At 46.8% G+C, this 17,736-nt stretch overlaps 1 protein-coding gene across 2 annotated transcripts; it reads right to left on the reverse strand.

The window, feature by feature from the left end:
• Positions 1-172: 172 nt before the first annotated feature.
• On the reverse strand, positions 173-8,501 carry ppm1ba (protein phosphatase, Mg2+/Mn2+ dependent, 1Ba). Of its 2 annotated transcripts, XM_037466258.2 has the most exons (7): positions 8,098-8,501; positions 3,952-4,827; positions 3,403-3,520; positions 2,339-2,453; positions 2,014-2,071; positions 1,217-1,233; positions 173-457 (listed from the first exon to the last, which is right to left on the reverse strand). In XM_037466258.2, coding segments are annotated over exons 2-7 (1,176 nt in total). In that variant the 5' UTR covers positions 4,819-4,827; positions 8,098-8,501; the 3' UTR covers positions 173-456. The 2 variants fall into 2 exon arrangements, with proteins under 2 accessions (XP_037322155.2, XP_037322154.2); XM_037466257.2 differs by lacking the exon at positions 1,217-1,233 and having other exon boundaries at positions 8,098-8,500.
• Between the last annotated feature and the right edge of the window lie 9,235 nt (positions 8,502-17,736).

Consider the following 17,736-nt stretch of genomic DNA (forward strand, 5'->3'; position numbering starts at 1 on the left):
TGGGAGTCGCAGGTTGTGTGCCTACGCTTATAAATAATGCCAAAAATAAATGCAGCCAATCAACCTTCCATAGTCCATTGGGTATCTTAGAGACATGGTCGAGGGACTGGTCTCGGGTCTGAGGAAGGCACCATGGAGCAGGGCTGCTCCCTCCCCCCCTCCCTCCCTCCCTCCCTCCCTCCCTCCACGACAAAAACAACCACAAACAAAGCAAGAGAAAGAGAAACTGTGCTGGTTTGCCCCTCTGAAGCACATACTGTGTAAAAAGAACCAGGATTACTGCTTTGATTGATCTCGGTGTGGGGAATAAAAATTAAAAATTACAAAAAAACACCCCCAGAGGAAACTAAAAAAAAGTGACTATGAATGTGATCTTGTGTGGAAAAGTGGTCCTGTTCTTTTGGGATCAGGCAGTTGTGCTGGACAGCTACCAGTGGTACTCCAACTCGGCGGCGCTCTGCAAGAGGGGAGCCACAGATAGAGGGGAGGGGGGAGGGGGAGGGAGGGGATGACAAAGAGGAGGGAGGGGGGGGGGGAGAAGAATGAATAGGATGCCACACAAATCTCAAATGGAGAAAACGCTCGTTACATTCTCCGATTTCCTTCCCCAGCCTGGACTCCAAGGACAGAACGGTTTCCTTTCAAAACACAACAAGAAGAGTAACAACAACAAAAAAACGGATTTGAAGAGCAGCGTGAGGCTGAATCCAAGTGTGTCCTTCTGCAACGATACGACAACACAACCACCCGAGGCCCTTTCGTCTCACTGCGGGAGTCACACACACACACACACACACACACACACACACACACACACACACAGAAGACTTCCAGACACGTGCGTGCAGGTGAGCAAAGACCGAGTGAGACAGCGATGCATGCGTGTGGGGTGCCGGGCGAGAGTGGGGAGGGGGGGGGTGGACAGGACCAGAAGACGACCACCATCAGACCTGCCCAGTCGTCTCTGCACACGCTCACACACACACACACACACACACACACGGAGCTCCACATGCCACAGAGTAGATCGAACCAGGACGTAGACTGATGGAGTGACAGGGGAACACGTGTAGCAGGGCGCCACTTACATGCCTGTAAGAACTTGTTTGTGTGTGTGTGTGTGTGTTTTCTTTTTATTCATGTATGAGGGTGGATGAGGGGTTGGAAGAAAGGAGGGGGGGGGGGGGGGGGGGGACAGTTATATATGATCACTTACCAAATGAAACAGGAGGGCTGCGTTAATCAAAGGGTGAACACACAGTTAGACAAATCAATAGATCCCTCATCAGCGGGTCTGTGTGTGTGTGTGTGAGAGAGAGAACGGGGGGAGCGTGTGTGTTTGCAGACATTACCACGCACCACATTACCACGCGCCCAGCTTCTACCAGATCCACTCCTTCCATCCTTGCCTTTCACAATAAAAGCCCATGACATATCAACTGCATAACTTAACTTTAACCATTCGCAGGGGAGTATTTTCATGTCATCTATGAGCCACGCCCCCTGCACGTGAAGGCCTGTAGACAACCTCATCTGTGGAGATAACCAGCTCAAATAGTGGCCACAGCATTCATTCTCATGCCATCAACAGCGTATTCCGGCGCGCGGGGGAAACCGTTCCAGCGAGGGGACCTCAAACTTCCCTTTCCCAAGCCACATCTACCAGCTCTGACGAAGGCCAGGGTGGAGATATAATCTCTCCAGCTAGTCCTGGGTCTTCCCGAGGTGGACGTGCCTGGAAAACCTCCCCGGGGAGGCTCCCTTTGAAATGATCAGCTTTTGCCTCAAAACCACCTGTGACGCGAATCATGATACTTTTGACTGCTTCAGGTTTGGAGTGTGAAAGAAAACCACAGCTCGGTCCTCCAGACGGGATCAATCAACATAGGAGGGGGGGGTTTTTCCACAGGCCACTGGAACTCAGACGGGCTCTATGGCCTCAGGACTTTAGCTTAAGTTGCCCTGTGTGGGTGCAATAGAAGAAGGACAACGGTCATCGACACATATACTGACCCCATCTTCCTCTCTGTACGGGTTCAGGCGGTTGTACACTGCTTCAATAACACTGCGTCTGCAGGGAGAACAAAAGCGTGATCAGATCATTTGAGCTATTAAATTCACACCTGCCGTGGAAAAACGATGAACATAGAGGTGTTGTTAGAAATAAGAATAAAACACACAGACTGGGAAACGGTCGACGTGTCATCCCAATGAAATATCAGAATCTACACAGACCAGAAAACTGCCTTTACTTATTATTCCAGACGCTAATGAACTAACGTACAAATCCCGTGTTGAAATAAGAGCGAGTGGGCCTTTGAAGGGGACTGGTCCTTACTTGCTGGCCAGGCCCCCCCCTGGGGGCAACGAGGGCATGCCGATGTCGGTGGACAGGTTCCTCATCACTGCTACCAGGTCGGGAAAGCCGTCCTCCCCGGCCCGAGACAGCATCTCTGAAATGACGCCACACATGATGTCGCTGCTGCTTCGTCTGACAAAGCACTTTGTAAAACGTGTCTACTGTATAAATAGAGTCATTATTCTTATAATCATTATTATTATGTCGGAGAGAGTAAGGGAGGTGGTGACCGACGGGAGGCTCTCGGGTGAGAGGGGCATGAGGCCAGAGCATTCCTCTCTCCCGCGTTCTTCTTCTCTCCATCGTCCAGTGTGGAATCGTACCTGAGGCCAAAGGCCCGTACCAACTTTCCGCACAGTTGAATTTGGCCCTGGAATGTGAAATGAAACCCCCTCTGGAGCACCCATCAGACCGGGAATTTATAGTTTTACGCACATGGATAGTAGAACCTTTAGTATCTTAACAATATTATTTGGAAGAAATTAGTGTTTGAACAAATTCTTAACTGAATCAAAAGAGAAAAGGCTGCACTATGTTTACATTATACATGATTTAGCTGACCCTTTTATTATTGGGCCTCATGCCTGCTATCTGGTGACATCAGAGACTTCATCCAAGTTCATTTCTGTGGGGAGAGGAGCAGGGAACAGGGGAAAAAAAGACTACAAAGAAAAAGGGGGGTGACGGCGGAGTCGCTCCTCTGCTGTTAGCCGCTGGTAAAGGTCGGAAACGGGCATCCAAAAAAAAGGGGGAAAGGACCAAAGCTAAAGACTCATTTTTCTACAGCTACAGCACAAGATGCTATATTATGGGCCGTTATTTTTGGCTTATAGTTCTAACATCACTTCACTAGGAAAGTAAACTGCATGTTCACTCTTCACAGCTTGGAACCCATTTAGATCAAGTGTTCCTGGATTCACTTTAAACAACACACACACAACACGAGAGCGGATTCTAAATTATGGCTTCAAATATTCTATCATGCTTGCGCACACACAGTAAAAAAAACCAAGGTTTTTTCTCCTCCATCCATCCACGCTCACCTTCAACTCGAGACTCCAGGTATTTGTTGAGCTCAGCGTCTTTCCTCACAGCTTCCTCCGACACTTTGGGGCCGTTGGGCAAACACACTAACACAACACTCATGTTATCCCGACTCCCCTGAGGTCGGACGGGGGGGGGGGGGGAAAGCAACAGAGACAGCAGGTGAGAGACGAAGCTGCTGTATAGTGCTCAAAGAAATGATTACGCTGATTTCTGTCTGCACAGTGAAGCCCGGCGTGCTGATAAGGACTGCGTTTTTTTAACTATAAATATGACATTTTTTACCATTGAATTGAATTAAAGATGAAAAAACACGCTGAAATCCACAAGATTTGTTTTTTACATGCTCTAAATCCTCATTAGAGGGGCAACTTACTGTTCCATATCCTGCTCCTCTCCTAATTGTAAATATATTTATATATATAAATATAACTTTCTTTCTTGAAGAAAAATTATTTATGGTAAACTGGTTTCTTGCAGGACACTAAAAAAAAAAAGGCCAAAGAAACCACAGCCAAAGTCACGCTCGCGGCCCCCTTGGTACACACCTTGTGCAGGCAGGTGTCCACCACCTCGTTGCAGACCGTCTCCAGGTCGTCTGACACCTCCAGCCGAGACTTCACGAACTCGCACAGCTCCTCGTTGGACATGACGTCCCAGATGCCGTCACACGCCAGGACCACGAACTGATCGTGTTCGGGGGCCCGCACCACCTCAAACACTTCTGGCTCCGGGCTGACCAGCTGCTCCGTGGGACCCTTGCCGTCCACGCACTTGTAATCAAAGTCCCCCAAGGCCCTGGACACGGCCAGCGACCCGTTGACCCGCTGGATCATCACCGAGCCGCCGGCGTTCTGGATGCGCTCGCGCTCCCGCGGGTTGCAGGGCTTGTGGTCGAGCGTGGAGAAGCCCACGTGCGAGTTGCGGTACAGGACGGCCCGAGAGTCGCCGCAGTTGATGAAGAAGAAGTGTTCGGGCGACAGGAGGATGCCCACCGCCGTGGAGCCGCTGCGGTCCATGCCGTTGCGCAGGTCGGAGAAGCTGCGCATGTGCTCGTCGATCTTCAGGAAGCCCGTCCGGATCCCGGCCTTCACCGTCTCCACCGTGGGAGCCGCCGGCGCCGCAGAGTCACTGGCGGGGGCGTCGGGCCCGGCCTGGCCCAGGCTGGCACCCATTATGTGTTCCAGGAGGTGCTTGGCGCAGTAGTTGGCGACCCTGGAGCCGGCGTGACCGTCGTACACGGCGAAGAAAGACCAGTCGGCCATACCGGGCGCCGGGAGTCCCAGCACCGCCGTGTGAGCGTCCTCCATCTCCACCCGCCAGCCCTGCATGGAGCTCAGGCCGTAGCGCACGCCGTTGCCCTCGGCGTGCAGGTTGTGCTTCTCGGTCCTGGGCTTGTCCAGGAACGCGCCCATGGCTGTGCCCTGGAGAGGAAGGGAACCGGACATGACACACGAAACAGAAGGAGGAGGAACAGACAATCAATCTGAAGTCAGCGGTTCGGTCGCAGCAGGCGAGTACGAGTGAACCCCGCCCCACCCCCCCCTCCCCCGGTCGTACGTTCTGCCGATTTTGCCGACATAACGATTGGTTCATTGTTCCGAGATATTACCAGAGATGTGCTCGTACGCTTCTGGGATGTAAACCACACTAACTATTTGACAAAAACAGATGCGAACAGTTTATTAATAATCAGAAACGGCCCCCTACCCACCGGTGGCGGCATGTCCAGATGCTGCTGAAAGTGTGAACTCTGCACATCGTTAACAACTGGGGACTGCTGCTATGAGCTAGTCAGACAGCCCGGCCGGATGTGCGTTTGTTTGTAACAGCTGGACAACAGAAAAACCGCTGTGTCGCTTCCACAGGAGATGAACGAGTGTTCAATACGTCTGATTGTCTTATAAAAGACAGGAAGATATTGCAGTAAATTATCAAAACGCGGCGAGAAACTCCAAACACGCTTTCTTTACAGTACTTTGCTCTTGCATAAATAATAGAATATATCCCCTAGGTTTACAGTGTTTTACAGGAAGGGACGGATTCCTGGGAGTCTGGTGTCTCTATGGTTACACAGCTTGGAGTGGCAGCTGAGCAGTTGCCATAGCAACATAAGCAATGGCGGTCAGTGGCTGCAGCACGCAACAAGAGAAGTGTACAACCAGACCACGCTAGCTGTGTGTATCTTCATGCGGCTATTTATGTAACACACACACACACACACACTTCAGTGTTAGCTCTCCCACTCAACCCCGGTGCTTTTAAGTGACCTGGCTCTGATTTACTGACACCACGCAGTTGTTTCTCTCAAGTAGGAAGCTGGCAGAGAGACCAGAGAGGGGCCTGCAGGTCTCAGAATCCAGACAAGCAGGGGTAGCTTTAACTCGCTAACTCAATTTAACAGTCAGTTGCTGATGGGATCCACGCAGGGCCAGATTAGCCTGTCAAACACACACACACACACACACACACACACACACACACACACAAAAAATAGGTCTGGCTGTCTCTCTCTTCGCTTCTACTGGCAGTTGGGGCTGCGTATTGTTTATGAAGTGATAGTACCAATATCAGTAGCCTCAAAGGGAGACTGATACCGATAAAGATACCTCATTCTGCTTTATTCGATACCCACAGTGTGAATGGAAGCCCTCAGATGAATAGAATGCCACCAGCGCATTTTGTTTTTACAGACGTTGTAGGGCCGTGCTTTAGCACATTAACAGTTTGCTATCTTTCTCCTATCTTTTCTAGATATGGGCACGAAATGATTGACTACAGGTATCAGGTCTCAAAATGGGTCACCTTGCAAACAGGCTGGAGTAGGACTAGAGTACCACAGATAGTTTACTTTCTCACGCTGCTCCTCTATTTCCTTCAGCACCTGAAAAGGTTCAGTTGGAGGGGGGGGGGGGGGGAATCCAGGTATCTGGATATGCCCTCTATTATGATAAAAGATGCACCTAAAATGGAATCAGTAGTAAAATCCAATAAGTGCTCTCTTTTTTTAAATTGGAGAGGCAAAACATAGCCCCCTCTTTGATGACTCATCATTAAAGTCGCACCATTTCCAGAACAAGTGCTCTCTGAACATACAGCCCGAAGTCACCTGCAGCGCTGCGGCTGTCATGTGAACAGTCGATCAGACTAGGACACCAAAGAGGGAATGTGTCATATGTATACTACAATGGCTTCTCTGTAGCAAGAACACCGTAGTACCTGCTCTCTCTGCAGACACATGGACGGCCTTCGATTCGACTCCCAGCGTTAATGAATAACGTCTAAATGCATTTGCAAAAAAAATTGAACATGTACAAACTGCTTTGCGTGCGATATGCGACTATTACAACAGACAACAAAATGTCCAAAGTCTCAGCAAACTTGGTCCCAATCACAGTGTTTTTACAGTCTGACATCACAGATAAGAGTCACAAATATCATGCGTGTTCATACCAAATGTCCTTATGGGAGTGAATGACCCTTTGGAAGGGGGAGGTTGGTCATAAAGTGAACATGGCATCAGAAAGGTGATTTTGCCTCCTCAAGTCATTTAAAAAAAAACAAATCAGCGTTGTGGATGAATCCGTATAGCTAGATGTGCATTTATGCTGTCCACTTCCAAAATAGATGACAGTGTTATCAGAAAATGAATCAGCCACTCAGACATTTTTTTTCCGTTACGGACACATCTCAACCCACCCATCTCCCCCTCTTTGCACTGTACAAATTCATCTTGGAGTTATTTCGAGCTGGACAATTAACACCGTCTGTATCCGTAAGCGAGTCGATCGACACACAACCAGAGTTGTGTGGATAAATACCTCTGCTCAAGCCATTGGGAGTCCCAGTCCAAAAGAGCAAGTCTAAGTGCAAGATGTCACATCAAGGTGGCAACACAAACATGCCACGGAAAATGCTGCCATTTGTGACACACAACACAGTAAAACGACCCACAACCGAGCAAGTTATCCAGTGAATTCCTACACTGGTGTTTCACCGGGGCATGATGGGAATACACAGCATGTGGTAAACTTTCAGTGACATAAGAAACTTTATTATGCACTTTGACAGCTAATGAATATCCATGTGATGGTTTTCAGAATCTGGAGATGAGCTGGTGTACAATCAATTGTGCTTTTGGCCCTCATCGGTATCAACAACATCGTTAACCGTTTTCAATGTGGCAACTTGAAACAAGCCATTGGAGGCAATTATTAATCTCTGGGCAATCCCTAAATGAAAAAAAAACAATGATGTTTTCTGATGTCGCAATAGCAAAGATGGTTTTATAACATTGAGAGATCAGTGGTTTACGAAATGTGGCGCATTTACAAAATAAGCCGGTTTGACATTTAAACCACTTGATGCTAATGATACACTTGCCAATAGCGAAGCGAAATCGCAAGGTAGCAAACGACAATTAACGTCAATCACTTCACGAAATAGGACCCCGCCATGTTAATCACTTAATCGGGGCTGATAAATCATAATCACCACGAAGATACATCACAATACCGCAACGGTTACCCTTTTATCTCACTAAGCCAGCAAAGCGTTGGTTCACAGTCGACAGCCGAAAAGGAGCTACTTGTTATGCTAACCAGCTAGCGAAGTTCCCAGTTGTCAAAGTGCCCAGAAGCTAGCGGGGTACTAGCCAATGTTAGTAGCAGACGTTAACTAGAGACGTTACTTACTTCGTGGGGGAATAACTATCTACCAGTCCTTCTTGTTGCCGTGGCTTCAGTGGCGCGTATGTTTACCCGGCCTTCTTATCAAAGGCTCATCGCTCGTTAAGGTTAGCGACTTTCGCTTCTCGGCCCCCGGCTCGTCAGCTAGCTTTGATTAAGCTAGCCAGCATATCACACGATCAGTTCTGCTTTCAGCATGTCTCTGCATCGGAACAAGGCTTTGATATACATGTTTGGCACAGTAAACACGGGGAACCTCTAATAATTAATTGCTACGTAGGCTGTTGGTTGAAATGGAAATAAAACACTCGTTTCGGCAAGATGTGTCTATGATTTGAACGGCTAGCTAATTTTGGCTAAAGCTAAATGTATGAGGCAGATGACGTTCTTTTTCAACGTGCAGTTAGGAGGTGTGGCAATCCTATCGCTCTCTTCTGTGATTGGACAAAAGCTGATTCAAAACGGAGACACGATTCGTCAAGAAATGGGTCAGTCAGACATGTGTAAACCCGAGCTGTATAAACATGGAGTCGTGTTAACAGAAGTTCTAAACGTTCGATTATCACACGAATTACCTAAACCTCGGCTTCAGTTGAAAAGGCAGAATTTCGATGACGCCCTCAAGGCCTCAAACCATTAACACTCAGGGACTTTACTGACGTCCCCTGTTTGATTTTTCCTGCAAGGGCTTGAAATTGTGTAAATACAAATGGGACTACACTGTGGAGGAAAATATTGCTGTGGTGTGTTTCTATGTGTATCAATGAGATTGTTTTTTTTAAATATTCCTCCGCCCCCCCCCCCCCCACCCTTTCATAGTGTATGGTCTGTACCAGCCAGCATAGAAGTGTACAAGAACAAACAAAGATAAAACAGACCTCGCACATGGAGGACTCCATGAACGAGGACCAACGCCTCACGTAGAAAGAAAAGCCAAAAAAAACAACAATTCTTGGTTGCAGGTAATTTATTTGCTAATTAAAAGTATATGACTAATTATAAAAAGTAAATTCCATTTCTCCCAATGCATGTCCTTAAATGTTAAACACTATAATTGACTAGTAAGAATCTGTAATGCTTCAAGTGTGAAGCAATATTAATATACAGATGTCGGCCAATATCTGCTCAGATGCTTGTTTTTGTTGACGTGGTTCAAATCCCTCCTGATGCAAATTTGAAAAATGTTTTAGATTTTTGTTTTTCATGTTTTTCTCGTGTTGGAAAAAGGTGCATTTTGTGGTGCATCTTTTAGTTGCATAATGACGATAAATTATCTGTGACTCCATCTTTGGTTGTAAAAGTAAAGTAAAAAAAAGAAGTGCCTTTAACTTAGATACTAGCAGAGAGATAATTAACCTTCTCACTTGATGAATTATCTCAGTTATTACCTTTAACCCTAACAAAGTGTGTTCCTGTTCATTTAATTAGTTAATTATAACATTTTTGGTTACCTAAAAATGTTTCACTCAGAATTCTGCCAGAGCTGCATCGCTGTAGTCTTGTCTTGTTTATCATTCAACTTTAAGCAAAAAAATTAATAAAGCTGTTCATTTGAATGCATTCTACAAAATGATAATGATAGCTCTAAAAATGTCTTAATTAGGTCAGGTTTTGCTGGCGCAATTTAAATACAGAAATACAGAAACATTAGTCTTGGCTAAAGGCCTGGGAGTTAAATATATTGAGTTTTCATGTCTTCATAGATGTGAGCGTAGAGACTTAATGTATCCTGCTTCGCCAGATATTCTAAATAATCTTTCAGCTAGGAGGCAGGCTTACAGTGTTAGTTTCACCCCAAATAATATTTAGGGTATTCTTTTTAATGGATTTATTAACCCAGTGAGAAGTCTTCTTCAATCTGAACAGTACAAGCATAAACTATTGGCTTGGCAAACCTCATGGGAAAGATTATAAAGGTTACACAAAGGTGTGCAAAGCAAGAATGCATTATATTTACAGTACATTGCTTTATATTTCTTGCTTCTCTCAGGTCTCTGTACAGACTTCACTGAGAATGAATTGTTCATCAATGTCATTCATTCAGTCCCAGGCCACAGTCCTGTGACTGCAGCTTGTCCATTGCATTCAATGCAGGTGTCCTGTAGTTTAGGTATTTTAAATATACTCTCCATCTGTGTACCCTTTTTTTGTACATACTGACGCCCCAGGATACGCATATTCATATGCTCATGATGATAGATTCATTTACTTGATTGTTGACCCCTCCACCAGTGTTTATTTTACATTCTATAAATGGGAAGAAACACACACACACTTTGTGTTGAAGGGGACCACATGCTGTAATGTTGAATTGTATTGTTATCAGCTGCTTAACATAGGAAAGACGGGTTTCTTTATTGTTATTTTTCTCTGCAGATCAGAACAAGTTAGCAGAGTAAACACTGAGTTAAGTGCCTCCGCCGCTTTTTCTCTGCTTGTGTGAAATCACCCCATGTCGGATCCTCTCTGCAGAGTGCAGCAATCACGCCTCGCCTTGCCCTCCACTCTTCAAACACGAGAGCACTTGAAAAGCTGATTTCCTGCTCCTCAGAGGGAGCAGGTTTCTTTTGTCAACCCGAGGAGCCGGGTCAAAACAATAATTGTTGGCAAATTGTGCCTGAAGATACACAACGCTCATTTGATTTACATCTCATTTTCATAAGTCATCTCTTCAAGCCTCCTTCAAAGCAGGAAATGTTACATCGGTGGCGCTTTATCAAACGCTTGTGAAGGGGAAAATCAACTTCATTCCTTGGATGTAATGTATAGAGTGTTTATGCTCTGCGCGTGAGAGAGAACAAGAGAATGCATATGCCACAACCACTTACACACACATTGGCCCATTAAAGCGCGTTATGTGAGGGGGCAAACGGTGCCCCTGCTTAATGGGATTACAGTCATTAACCAACTGTGTACTTAATAAGAGAGGACCTCTCTCTTTTTTTGTTTTCAATTCTCTCTCTCTTTTCCTTACCACTTCTCTCTCACTCTTCTCTCTCTCTCTCTCTCTCTCTCTCTCTCTCTGTCTCTGATCCCTAATCAGCAAGACGGCCCAGAAGTGCCTTGGGGCTGAATTCAAATGAGCGCAGCTGCCCAACCCGGATTACTATGACACACACAGGGCTTGTGCTCGATGTACAAATTCACACACGCACGCGCCCACAAAGAACAGCGCACGTACACTTAGTGGGCTACGTGTGGACATATTTCATTGACATGCATGGCCGACACTTGCTGACACATTTTTTTTTTTGAAGCATATGTCACACTATGAATACATGTCACACATGCATGCACAGACTGTTCTTGTTACATGTAGCGTCCAGTAGCAGACATATGCTGCCACGGTAACATGTGTGCACATGGTCCGTACTTTAATGTCAGGCCGGCCAAGCCAGTGATCAGCAAGTGACGACCAGACCTGCTTTGAATAAAAAAAAGAAAAAGATTCATTTAATATTGTCATGGTGAAAGTTGGTAAAAAAAAAATTAAGTGCTCCATTTTTGCAGATATAACAATTTCAGGGATTGTATTTTTAATGTCACTGCATTTGTGCATTTTTATATCTTTAATTATTTTTCATTTTATTCCAGCGGTAAAACTGAATGATGCCTCTCCTGCTACCTCCTACTTGAACCCTTATTTCAATCCAAGTGAGACTTTTTTTTAGGGCTGCAGTTGAAGATTTAAATCAGTAACCTGGAAGCTGCCATACAACTGCAGCTCCGCTCAAATAGTTGGACTTTGTTGCCATGCTTAAGGACATCCAAGAAGTAATAAAGGAACGTTAAGCCACTGATTCACTTCTCCAGCCCAGATTTCTCCTGACCGTCATCGAACCGACAACTGTGTCAGTGCAGTGCGGGTTTAGGTGTAGGTCCGGTGCCGTTGAAATGCTCTGCTAAAGTAGGTTGGTAAAAATAGAGCCCGGGCAAAGTGCTGCAGACAGCTGTAGATCATCAGCAGTATCACACCCCCATCTGCTGGGAGAGAGAGGCACTGCTGCCAGACACAAGAGCAACAGGGAGAGGCAGAAGGGTGGAAACAGCCTGAATGGTTGTTGAAATGGCGATAAAGCGGATAGATTTCTTGAGTGGCACTACATGCCAAGGTGACCCTGGGAACTCCGGGTGTACCTGCGGTCTCCGTCTTCATTTGCTCTCAGCGATCTCCCCTGGACTGACACTGGGAGAAGAGTTCAGCCGGAAGGAATCGTTTAACAAAGCAAGGACAATCTTCTCCCTGAGCGGGGCCGAAGAGGGAAGGCCAGCGCCCGTGCCTCCGCCTCCGCCTCGTCTCCTCACTCCGTCCCGGCTCTGTCTCTGTCTCTGTCTCTGCGTCTCTGCTTGGCCATGAGTTTGTATCGTCGCATCGATCTCCCCCCCGAGGGAGCACACCGAGGGACAGTAGATTTGTTTTGGCTCTGTGGAAAGATGCTCTTGAAAGAGGGAGGTCTCAGGCATAAGGGGGGGGGGGGTGAAATAAGGAAACGATGCATGAACCAGATGAGTGAGAGTATCGAGGTGTTGACATCAGAGTGCAGAGGGGGGAACAATCATTATTTTTTTGTCATTGTAGGTGACCTGTGTGTGTGTGTGTCAGGAAACGTTCCCCCAGCTGAAGCGTCCTTGGGTAAAGACACTCAATCCCTACATTTTCTCGGGCCAAAGTCTCTGATGACTTTGCTGGAGTCCAGCGAAAAACATTCAACAAAACTCAACCAAAACTGATTCTGTCCTACAAAGCTGGAAGTGTCATTGCATCACGGAGCAATTTGGAGATGACATTTAACATCAGCGAGCATTCCATTTCTCATACAACACTATCCTACAGGGTGTAAATCTTCTTATGCATCACAGACAAATTTCCCTCATTGCATATTGCCGGAATATATATATGTCATCAAAGTAACCACGGGGATGGCGTGCTACAATTAAAAAGTAGGGTAAAACAACCGCTGTGGAGGCCAGCTCACTCTGTTTGGCCTGGTTGAGAAATCGTGTTAAAGTTGAGAAGCAGAAACACTGTGTCACAGGACGAGGCTCACCCGCAAACAGCACACTGATGGCAACGCCAACAAAAACAAAAAGATTGCTAGTTAAAGATCTGAAGTAAACCGGTCTGACCCACTTATAGTGTGTGTGTGTGTGTGTGTGTGTGTGTGTGTGTGTGTGTTAGCACTGTGAGATCCTAGCTCGTCCTACCACAGAATGGTTACATGTCCATTATTGATGATGTCATTAAAATATGCACAAGGACAAAATAGGCGATGCTGTAGAGGTTTCTGAGTGATAATGCTCTGTGTAAACAATAGTGTGTGTGCGTGTGTGTGTGTGTGTGTGTACATGTGTGTGCGTAACACTTTGACCTTTCGATGTCTTCTAGATGCAATCAATCAGTTATAGAGAAATTTGAGAATCGTGTTTGAACTTGCACTGGTTGTATTGCTATACCCACCAACACGCGCACACACACACACACACAGATTGATTGTGATTGATGCCTCTCCTACTGACTCCTATTTGAACCCTTGTTTCAATGCTGGTAAGACTTTAGTAGGAGATTGAAAAACCAGAAGTATGGTTTATGGTTTATGGTCGATCCCAGCGCATATTAGAGGTGAAGTTTGTGTGTGTGTGTCTCTGTGTGTGTTGTGGTGTCGGCCCACTGCAGTGTGAGCTAACAGCAGCTGACAGGCAGGTTTGAGGCCTCTCTCTAGGGTCCTCAGTGTGTGTTTGTGTACGCGTGTGTCTGTGTGTGTGTGTCTTGCTCTAGTGGTGTGTGCTAATTGGAAGCTCAGCGGGACAGGCAGCAGGTCCTCAGCAGTGCACATGTAGAATTATACACATTCGCTCTCACTGTATCTCTGTCTCCGTCCCTCCCCCCCCCCCCCCCCCCCCCACACACACACACACAGACTCACACAGAGCTCAACAGCAGTCTGGTCCGTTAGCCTTTCTACATTTAACATGAGTCCAGTCTGCAGCCTCTTCACTTATTCATCCATCTCCATCTCCTCCTCGGCCACCTCCCGCCTGCACTAACCCGAACCGACAGCTGTGCTGTGGCCGATGGAGACCTGCCCGCCTCCCACTGGACGTCACAAACACACACACACACACACACACACACACACACACACACCAACAACTAGCTGTGCAGGCATTTCCAAATGAAGAGAGGAGAGGGATCAATGGTGTGAGGCGAAGGAGGTGGTGTGGTTTGAGTGTGCCTGTGTGTGTGCGTGTGTGTGTGTGTGTGTGCCTGTGTGTGTGTGTGTGTGTGAGTCTGTGTGTGTAGGGGGATCGATAGAGTGCCCAGTGGTGTGTGAATGTGTTATTTACCTGAACAGGCCGGGGACCAAAAGAGATGAGAGATTCACCTTCTCCTGAGAAATCCCAAAACACACAAACACACAAACACACATGCATGCATACTGTACACATATATCCACAGAGAAGCACACACACACATTCCCATACAGGTTCTTTATAAATAAGAGAGGAGCTGAAAAGGGACGGCAGAGGTTTGATGCAGTGATAGTCGGCTCAAGTCATTTTTTCTCTCCAATCTGACACGTATGGCATATGACGTATATGACACATGGCATATGACGTATATCACACATGGCATATGACGTATATGACACATGGCATATGACGTAAACGACACACACGGTGGTCTTTACATACGGGGACTACGCATTGTGGGAAAGGCATGAATAATGAATAAACCAATACAACCCTTAAGTGATCCTTGAGGGAACTCCTCTCTTCACTTGACCTCTGTTAAAAGACGCCACGCAGCAGGGTCAGTGTCCCTGGTGCTCAGGGACCCTGGTTGAGACACGGACATCATTCCCGGAGTCCATGATGAGAACAGAGCACCGCGCTTATGTTTACTTAAAGACTCATCTTTGGCTCTGCTGGTACAGACATGGTGTGGGTGTGTGTGTGTGTGTGTGTGGGGGGGGGTTGCTGGTTGGATGTCAGTTGCTTTCCAGCATGTCTGACAGCCAGCATATGATCCTGAGACAGCGTGACAGCTGTCTTCACACCCCTCTCACCAGCCGCACACACACACGCACACACACACACACACACAATGCCACGCACATGCACAGCGAATGACAGCTTCGCCGCCCTGTGACGGACCTGCTACATCCACCTGCAGCCAACAAGCCCAAGGACAGAGGGGCGGAAGGGCCGAGGACAAAACGGAGATTGGGATTAAGCGCGTGACCCCGAGGCGGGACAGGAGACAGACACACAGATGGACAAGACACCAAAGGGCCGGTGGATGCATGGGTGGATGTCAAAGGTCGGTGGGAGATCTAAGCGAAGCCAGAAGAGGGGTTGGAGAAGAGGAAGACGAAGCGGCACTTTGAATGGCGGGTGAGGTTGAGAGTGAATCGTACGAAGAGAAATGATATCAAAGACAGGAAGACTACAAATATCATTTTGCAGTAGATCTGTGTGGTGCTTTAGCACCGCCACCTTCATCAGTTCTCCAAAAGTCGCCTCTCCCACACTGCCTCAGGCCAGATTTTTATCAAGCCGCCCCCCCCCCCCATCTAACTGATAAGTGCCGAGGCTTCGGGGAGGGAGGGGCGCCTTCATCGGAGCGCAATGGCAGGCAGTGTCCTCCTCGCCGCTCCCTAATGCGACGAGACACGGCTGACATTCCACACCGCATACATCAAAAGAGAGTTCTGGACTTCCTACATATGTGCTCGCTCAGACACGTGCGAAGCACGCAGACACACACACACACACACACAGGAGACAGCAAGAGAAAAACAAAGAGAGCTCGGGTTGAGGTCGGCAGATTTCAGATGTGTGGTTTTCTCTCCCTATTAGTTTGCTCTGTATCATTTTGTTGACCCTTTTCTTCTTTTCCTGCATACCGATTGCACGTCACGGTTGAGAGGGCGTGCGTCTGCTCACGCGGTGACGGCCATGTTGTTGACTTGACGGCGTTGGAGAGGGGGGGGGGTTATTCATCTTGGTGCTTGTTTGTTTGCGTCTCGCAGTTCTCCTCCGTTCACTCGACCCTCCAGAGTCGACATGGCGTCAATTTGTGGAATATGAAAACTCGATCGGATTTGATTCCCCGGATTCCCCCGTGAGAAAGAAAACGCGGTGAGGGGGCCGAGGCTCCATGCAAATGACTGAAATAGAAGATAACAGCACCGAGAGGATGTTAATACATGCAGACAAACACACAAACGTGCATTGAATAATGACAATAAGAACAATATCTTTATTCATGAAGCGCCTTTAAAAACGGCATGTTTTTACAATAAAATCACGATGTTTGATAAATAAAAGCAAAAAAACACCTATGAAGAAAAATAAATTTCCAACCAGTAAATCCTAAAAAGAGATTTTAAGGAAATTTGAGAGTTTACTTGCCTGCGAAAGGTCAATTAGTTCAGGCAGGTGTTACTGCCGCTTTTACTTAAATAAAGACAATATGCAGTAAGACCACACACACACACACACACACGCACACACACACTTCCAGAGAACCCCGCGCCGTGCTCGAGGGCGGGCTCACCGTAGGCCTTTTCCCGAAACAGAGGTGATGTGTCCTGGTCCACTAATGTCAACATCGCAGCCTCCGTCGGAGAGCTGTCAAACACACTAACGCACAACCTTTTCCGGGCTAACACTAACACAGTAAGAGTGTGTGATTATGTGCAAGCCCAAAAATGCCAAGTGTTCGCTTGTCCCCTCTCAATATTTGAGAGAGTTCCTCTATTGTGTTGTCTTACCTTTGCCTTTAAGGTAAACAGCGTCCCATGTTGTGTGTGTGTGAGTGGGTGGGTGTGCATATGTGTGTGTGTGTATGTGTGTGTGTGTGTGAGCCCTTCTTTTGTTGTCCAGGGTCAGATTTTTGCTTCTTTGTGAACTCAAGGCCGATGGATTTGCTGGATGGGTTTCGGCAGGAACTTTAAATGTGGGTCGATCGGTAAGATGCAAATTTTTGAGTTTCAAATTCCAAAAAGGTTCCAAAATTGCAATCTCACTTGGTGCTTTTGCAGAATCAGAAGCCATTTATTGCCACATATGTTGCACATAGAGGAATTTGACTTGCATTGTACTGGATACTTATTCACTGCATATTGATGTAATGCTTACTAAATGCTCATTCTGTATGTGCTGCACGCAGCCTCGTAGATTAAACATTAGGTACGGCATTACCAGCAGACCCTTGAAACACACTCAAGCGAGACGTCTTCTCTGCATCACATGACTAAGGATCCCGACATTAACAGCCCGAGCTACCGCTGAAAGTTGAAATGAATGAATGAAAGTTGTTAATCAGATCAAATAGACATCACCTCCCTCACTCAACATGACATTTTCCCGTATTGTTTGTATTTAGTTACAGTTTTCCCAGTTCACACACCATGCAGTCGTATATTCCAACGTCATACTTTGTGTGAATAGTGCGTTAGTACATGATCCCATATGGGAAACATCTCCGCCTCAGTACAATAACTTACAGCATTAATCCACACAATACATATTGGACATCAGATTGGGCAAACATTTGGACAAACATACTATTCCGCTGAACACACCACGAATGTGTGTCGAGCTTCATCCGTCAAAAAGGACACAACCACACACAACCAC

Source organism: Pungitius pungitius, chromosome 13 (genome assembly GCF_949316345.1).
Source record: "Pungitius pungitius chromosome 13, fPunPun2.1, whole genome shotgun sequence".
NCBI classification, from domain to species: Eukaryota; Metazoa; Chordata; class Actinopteri; order Perciformes; family Gasterosteidae; genus Pungitius; species Pungitius pungitius.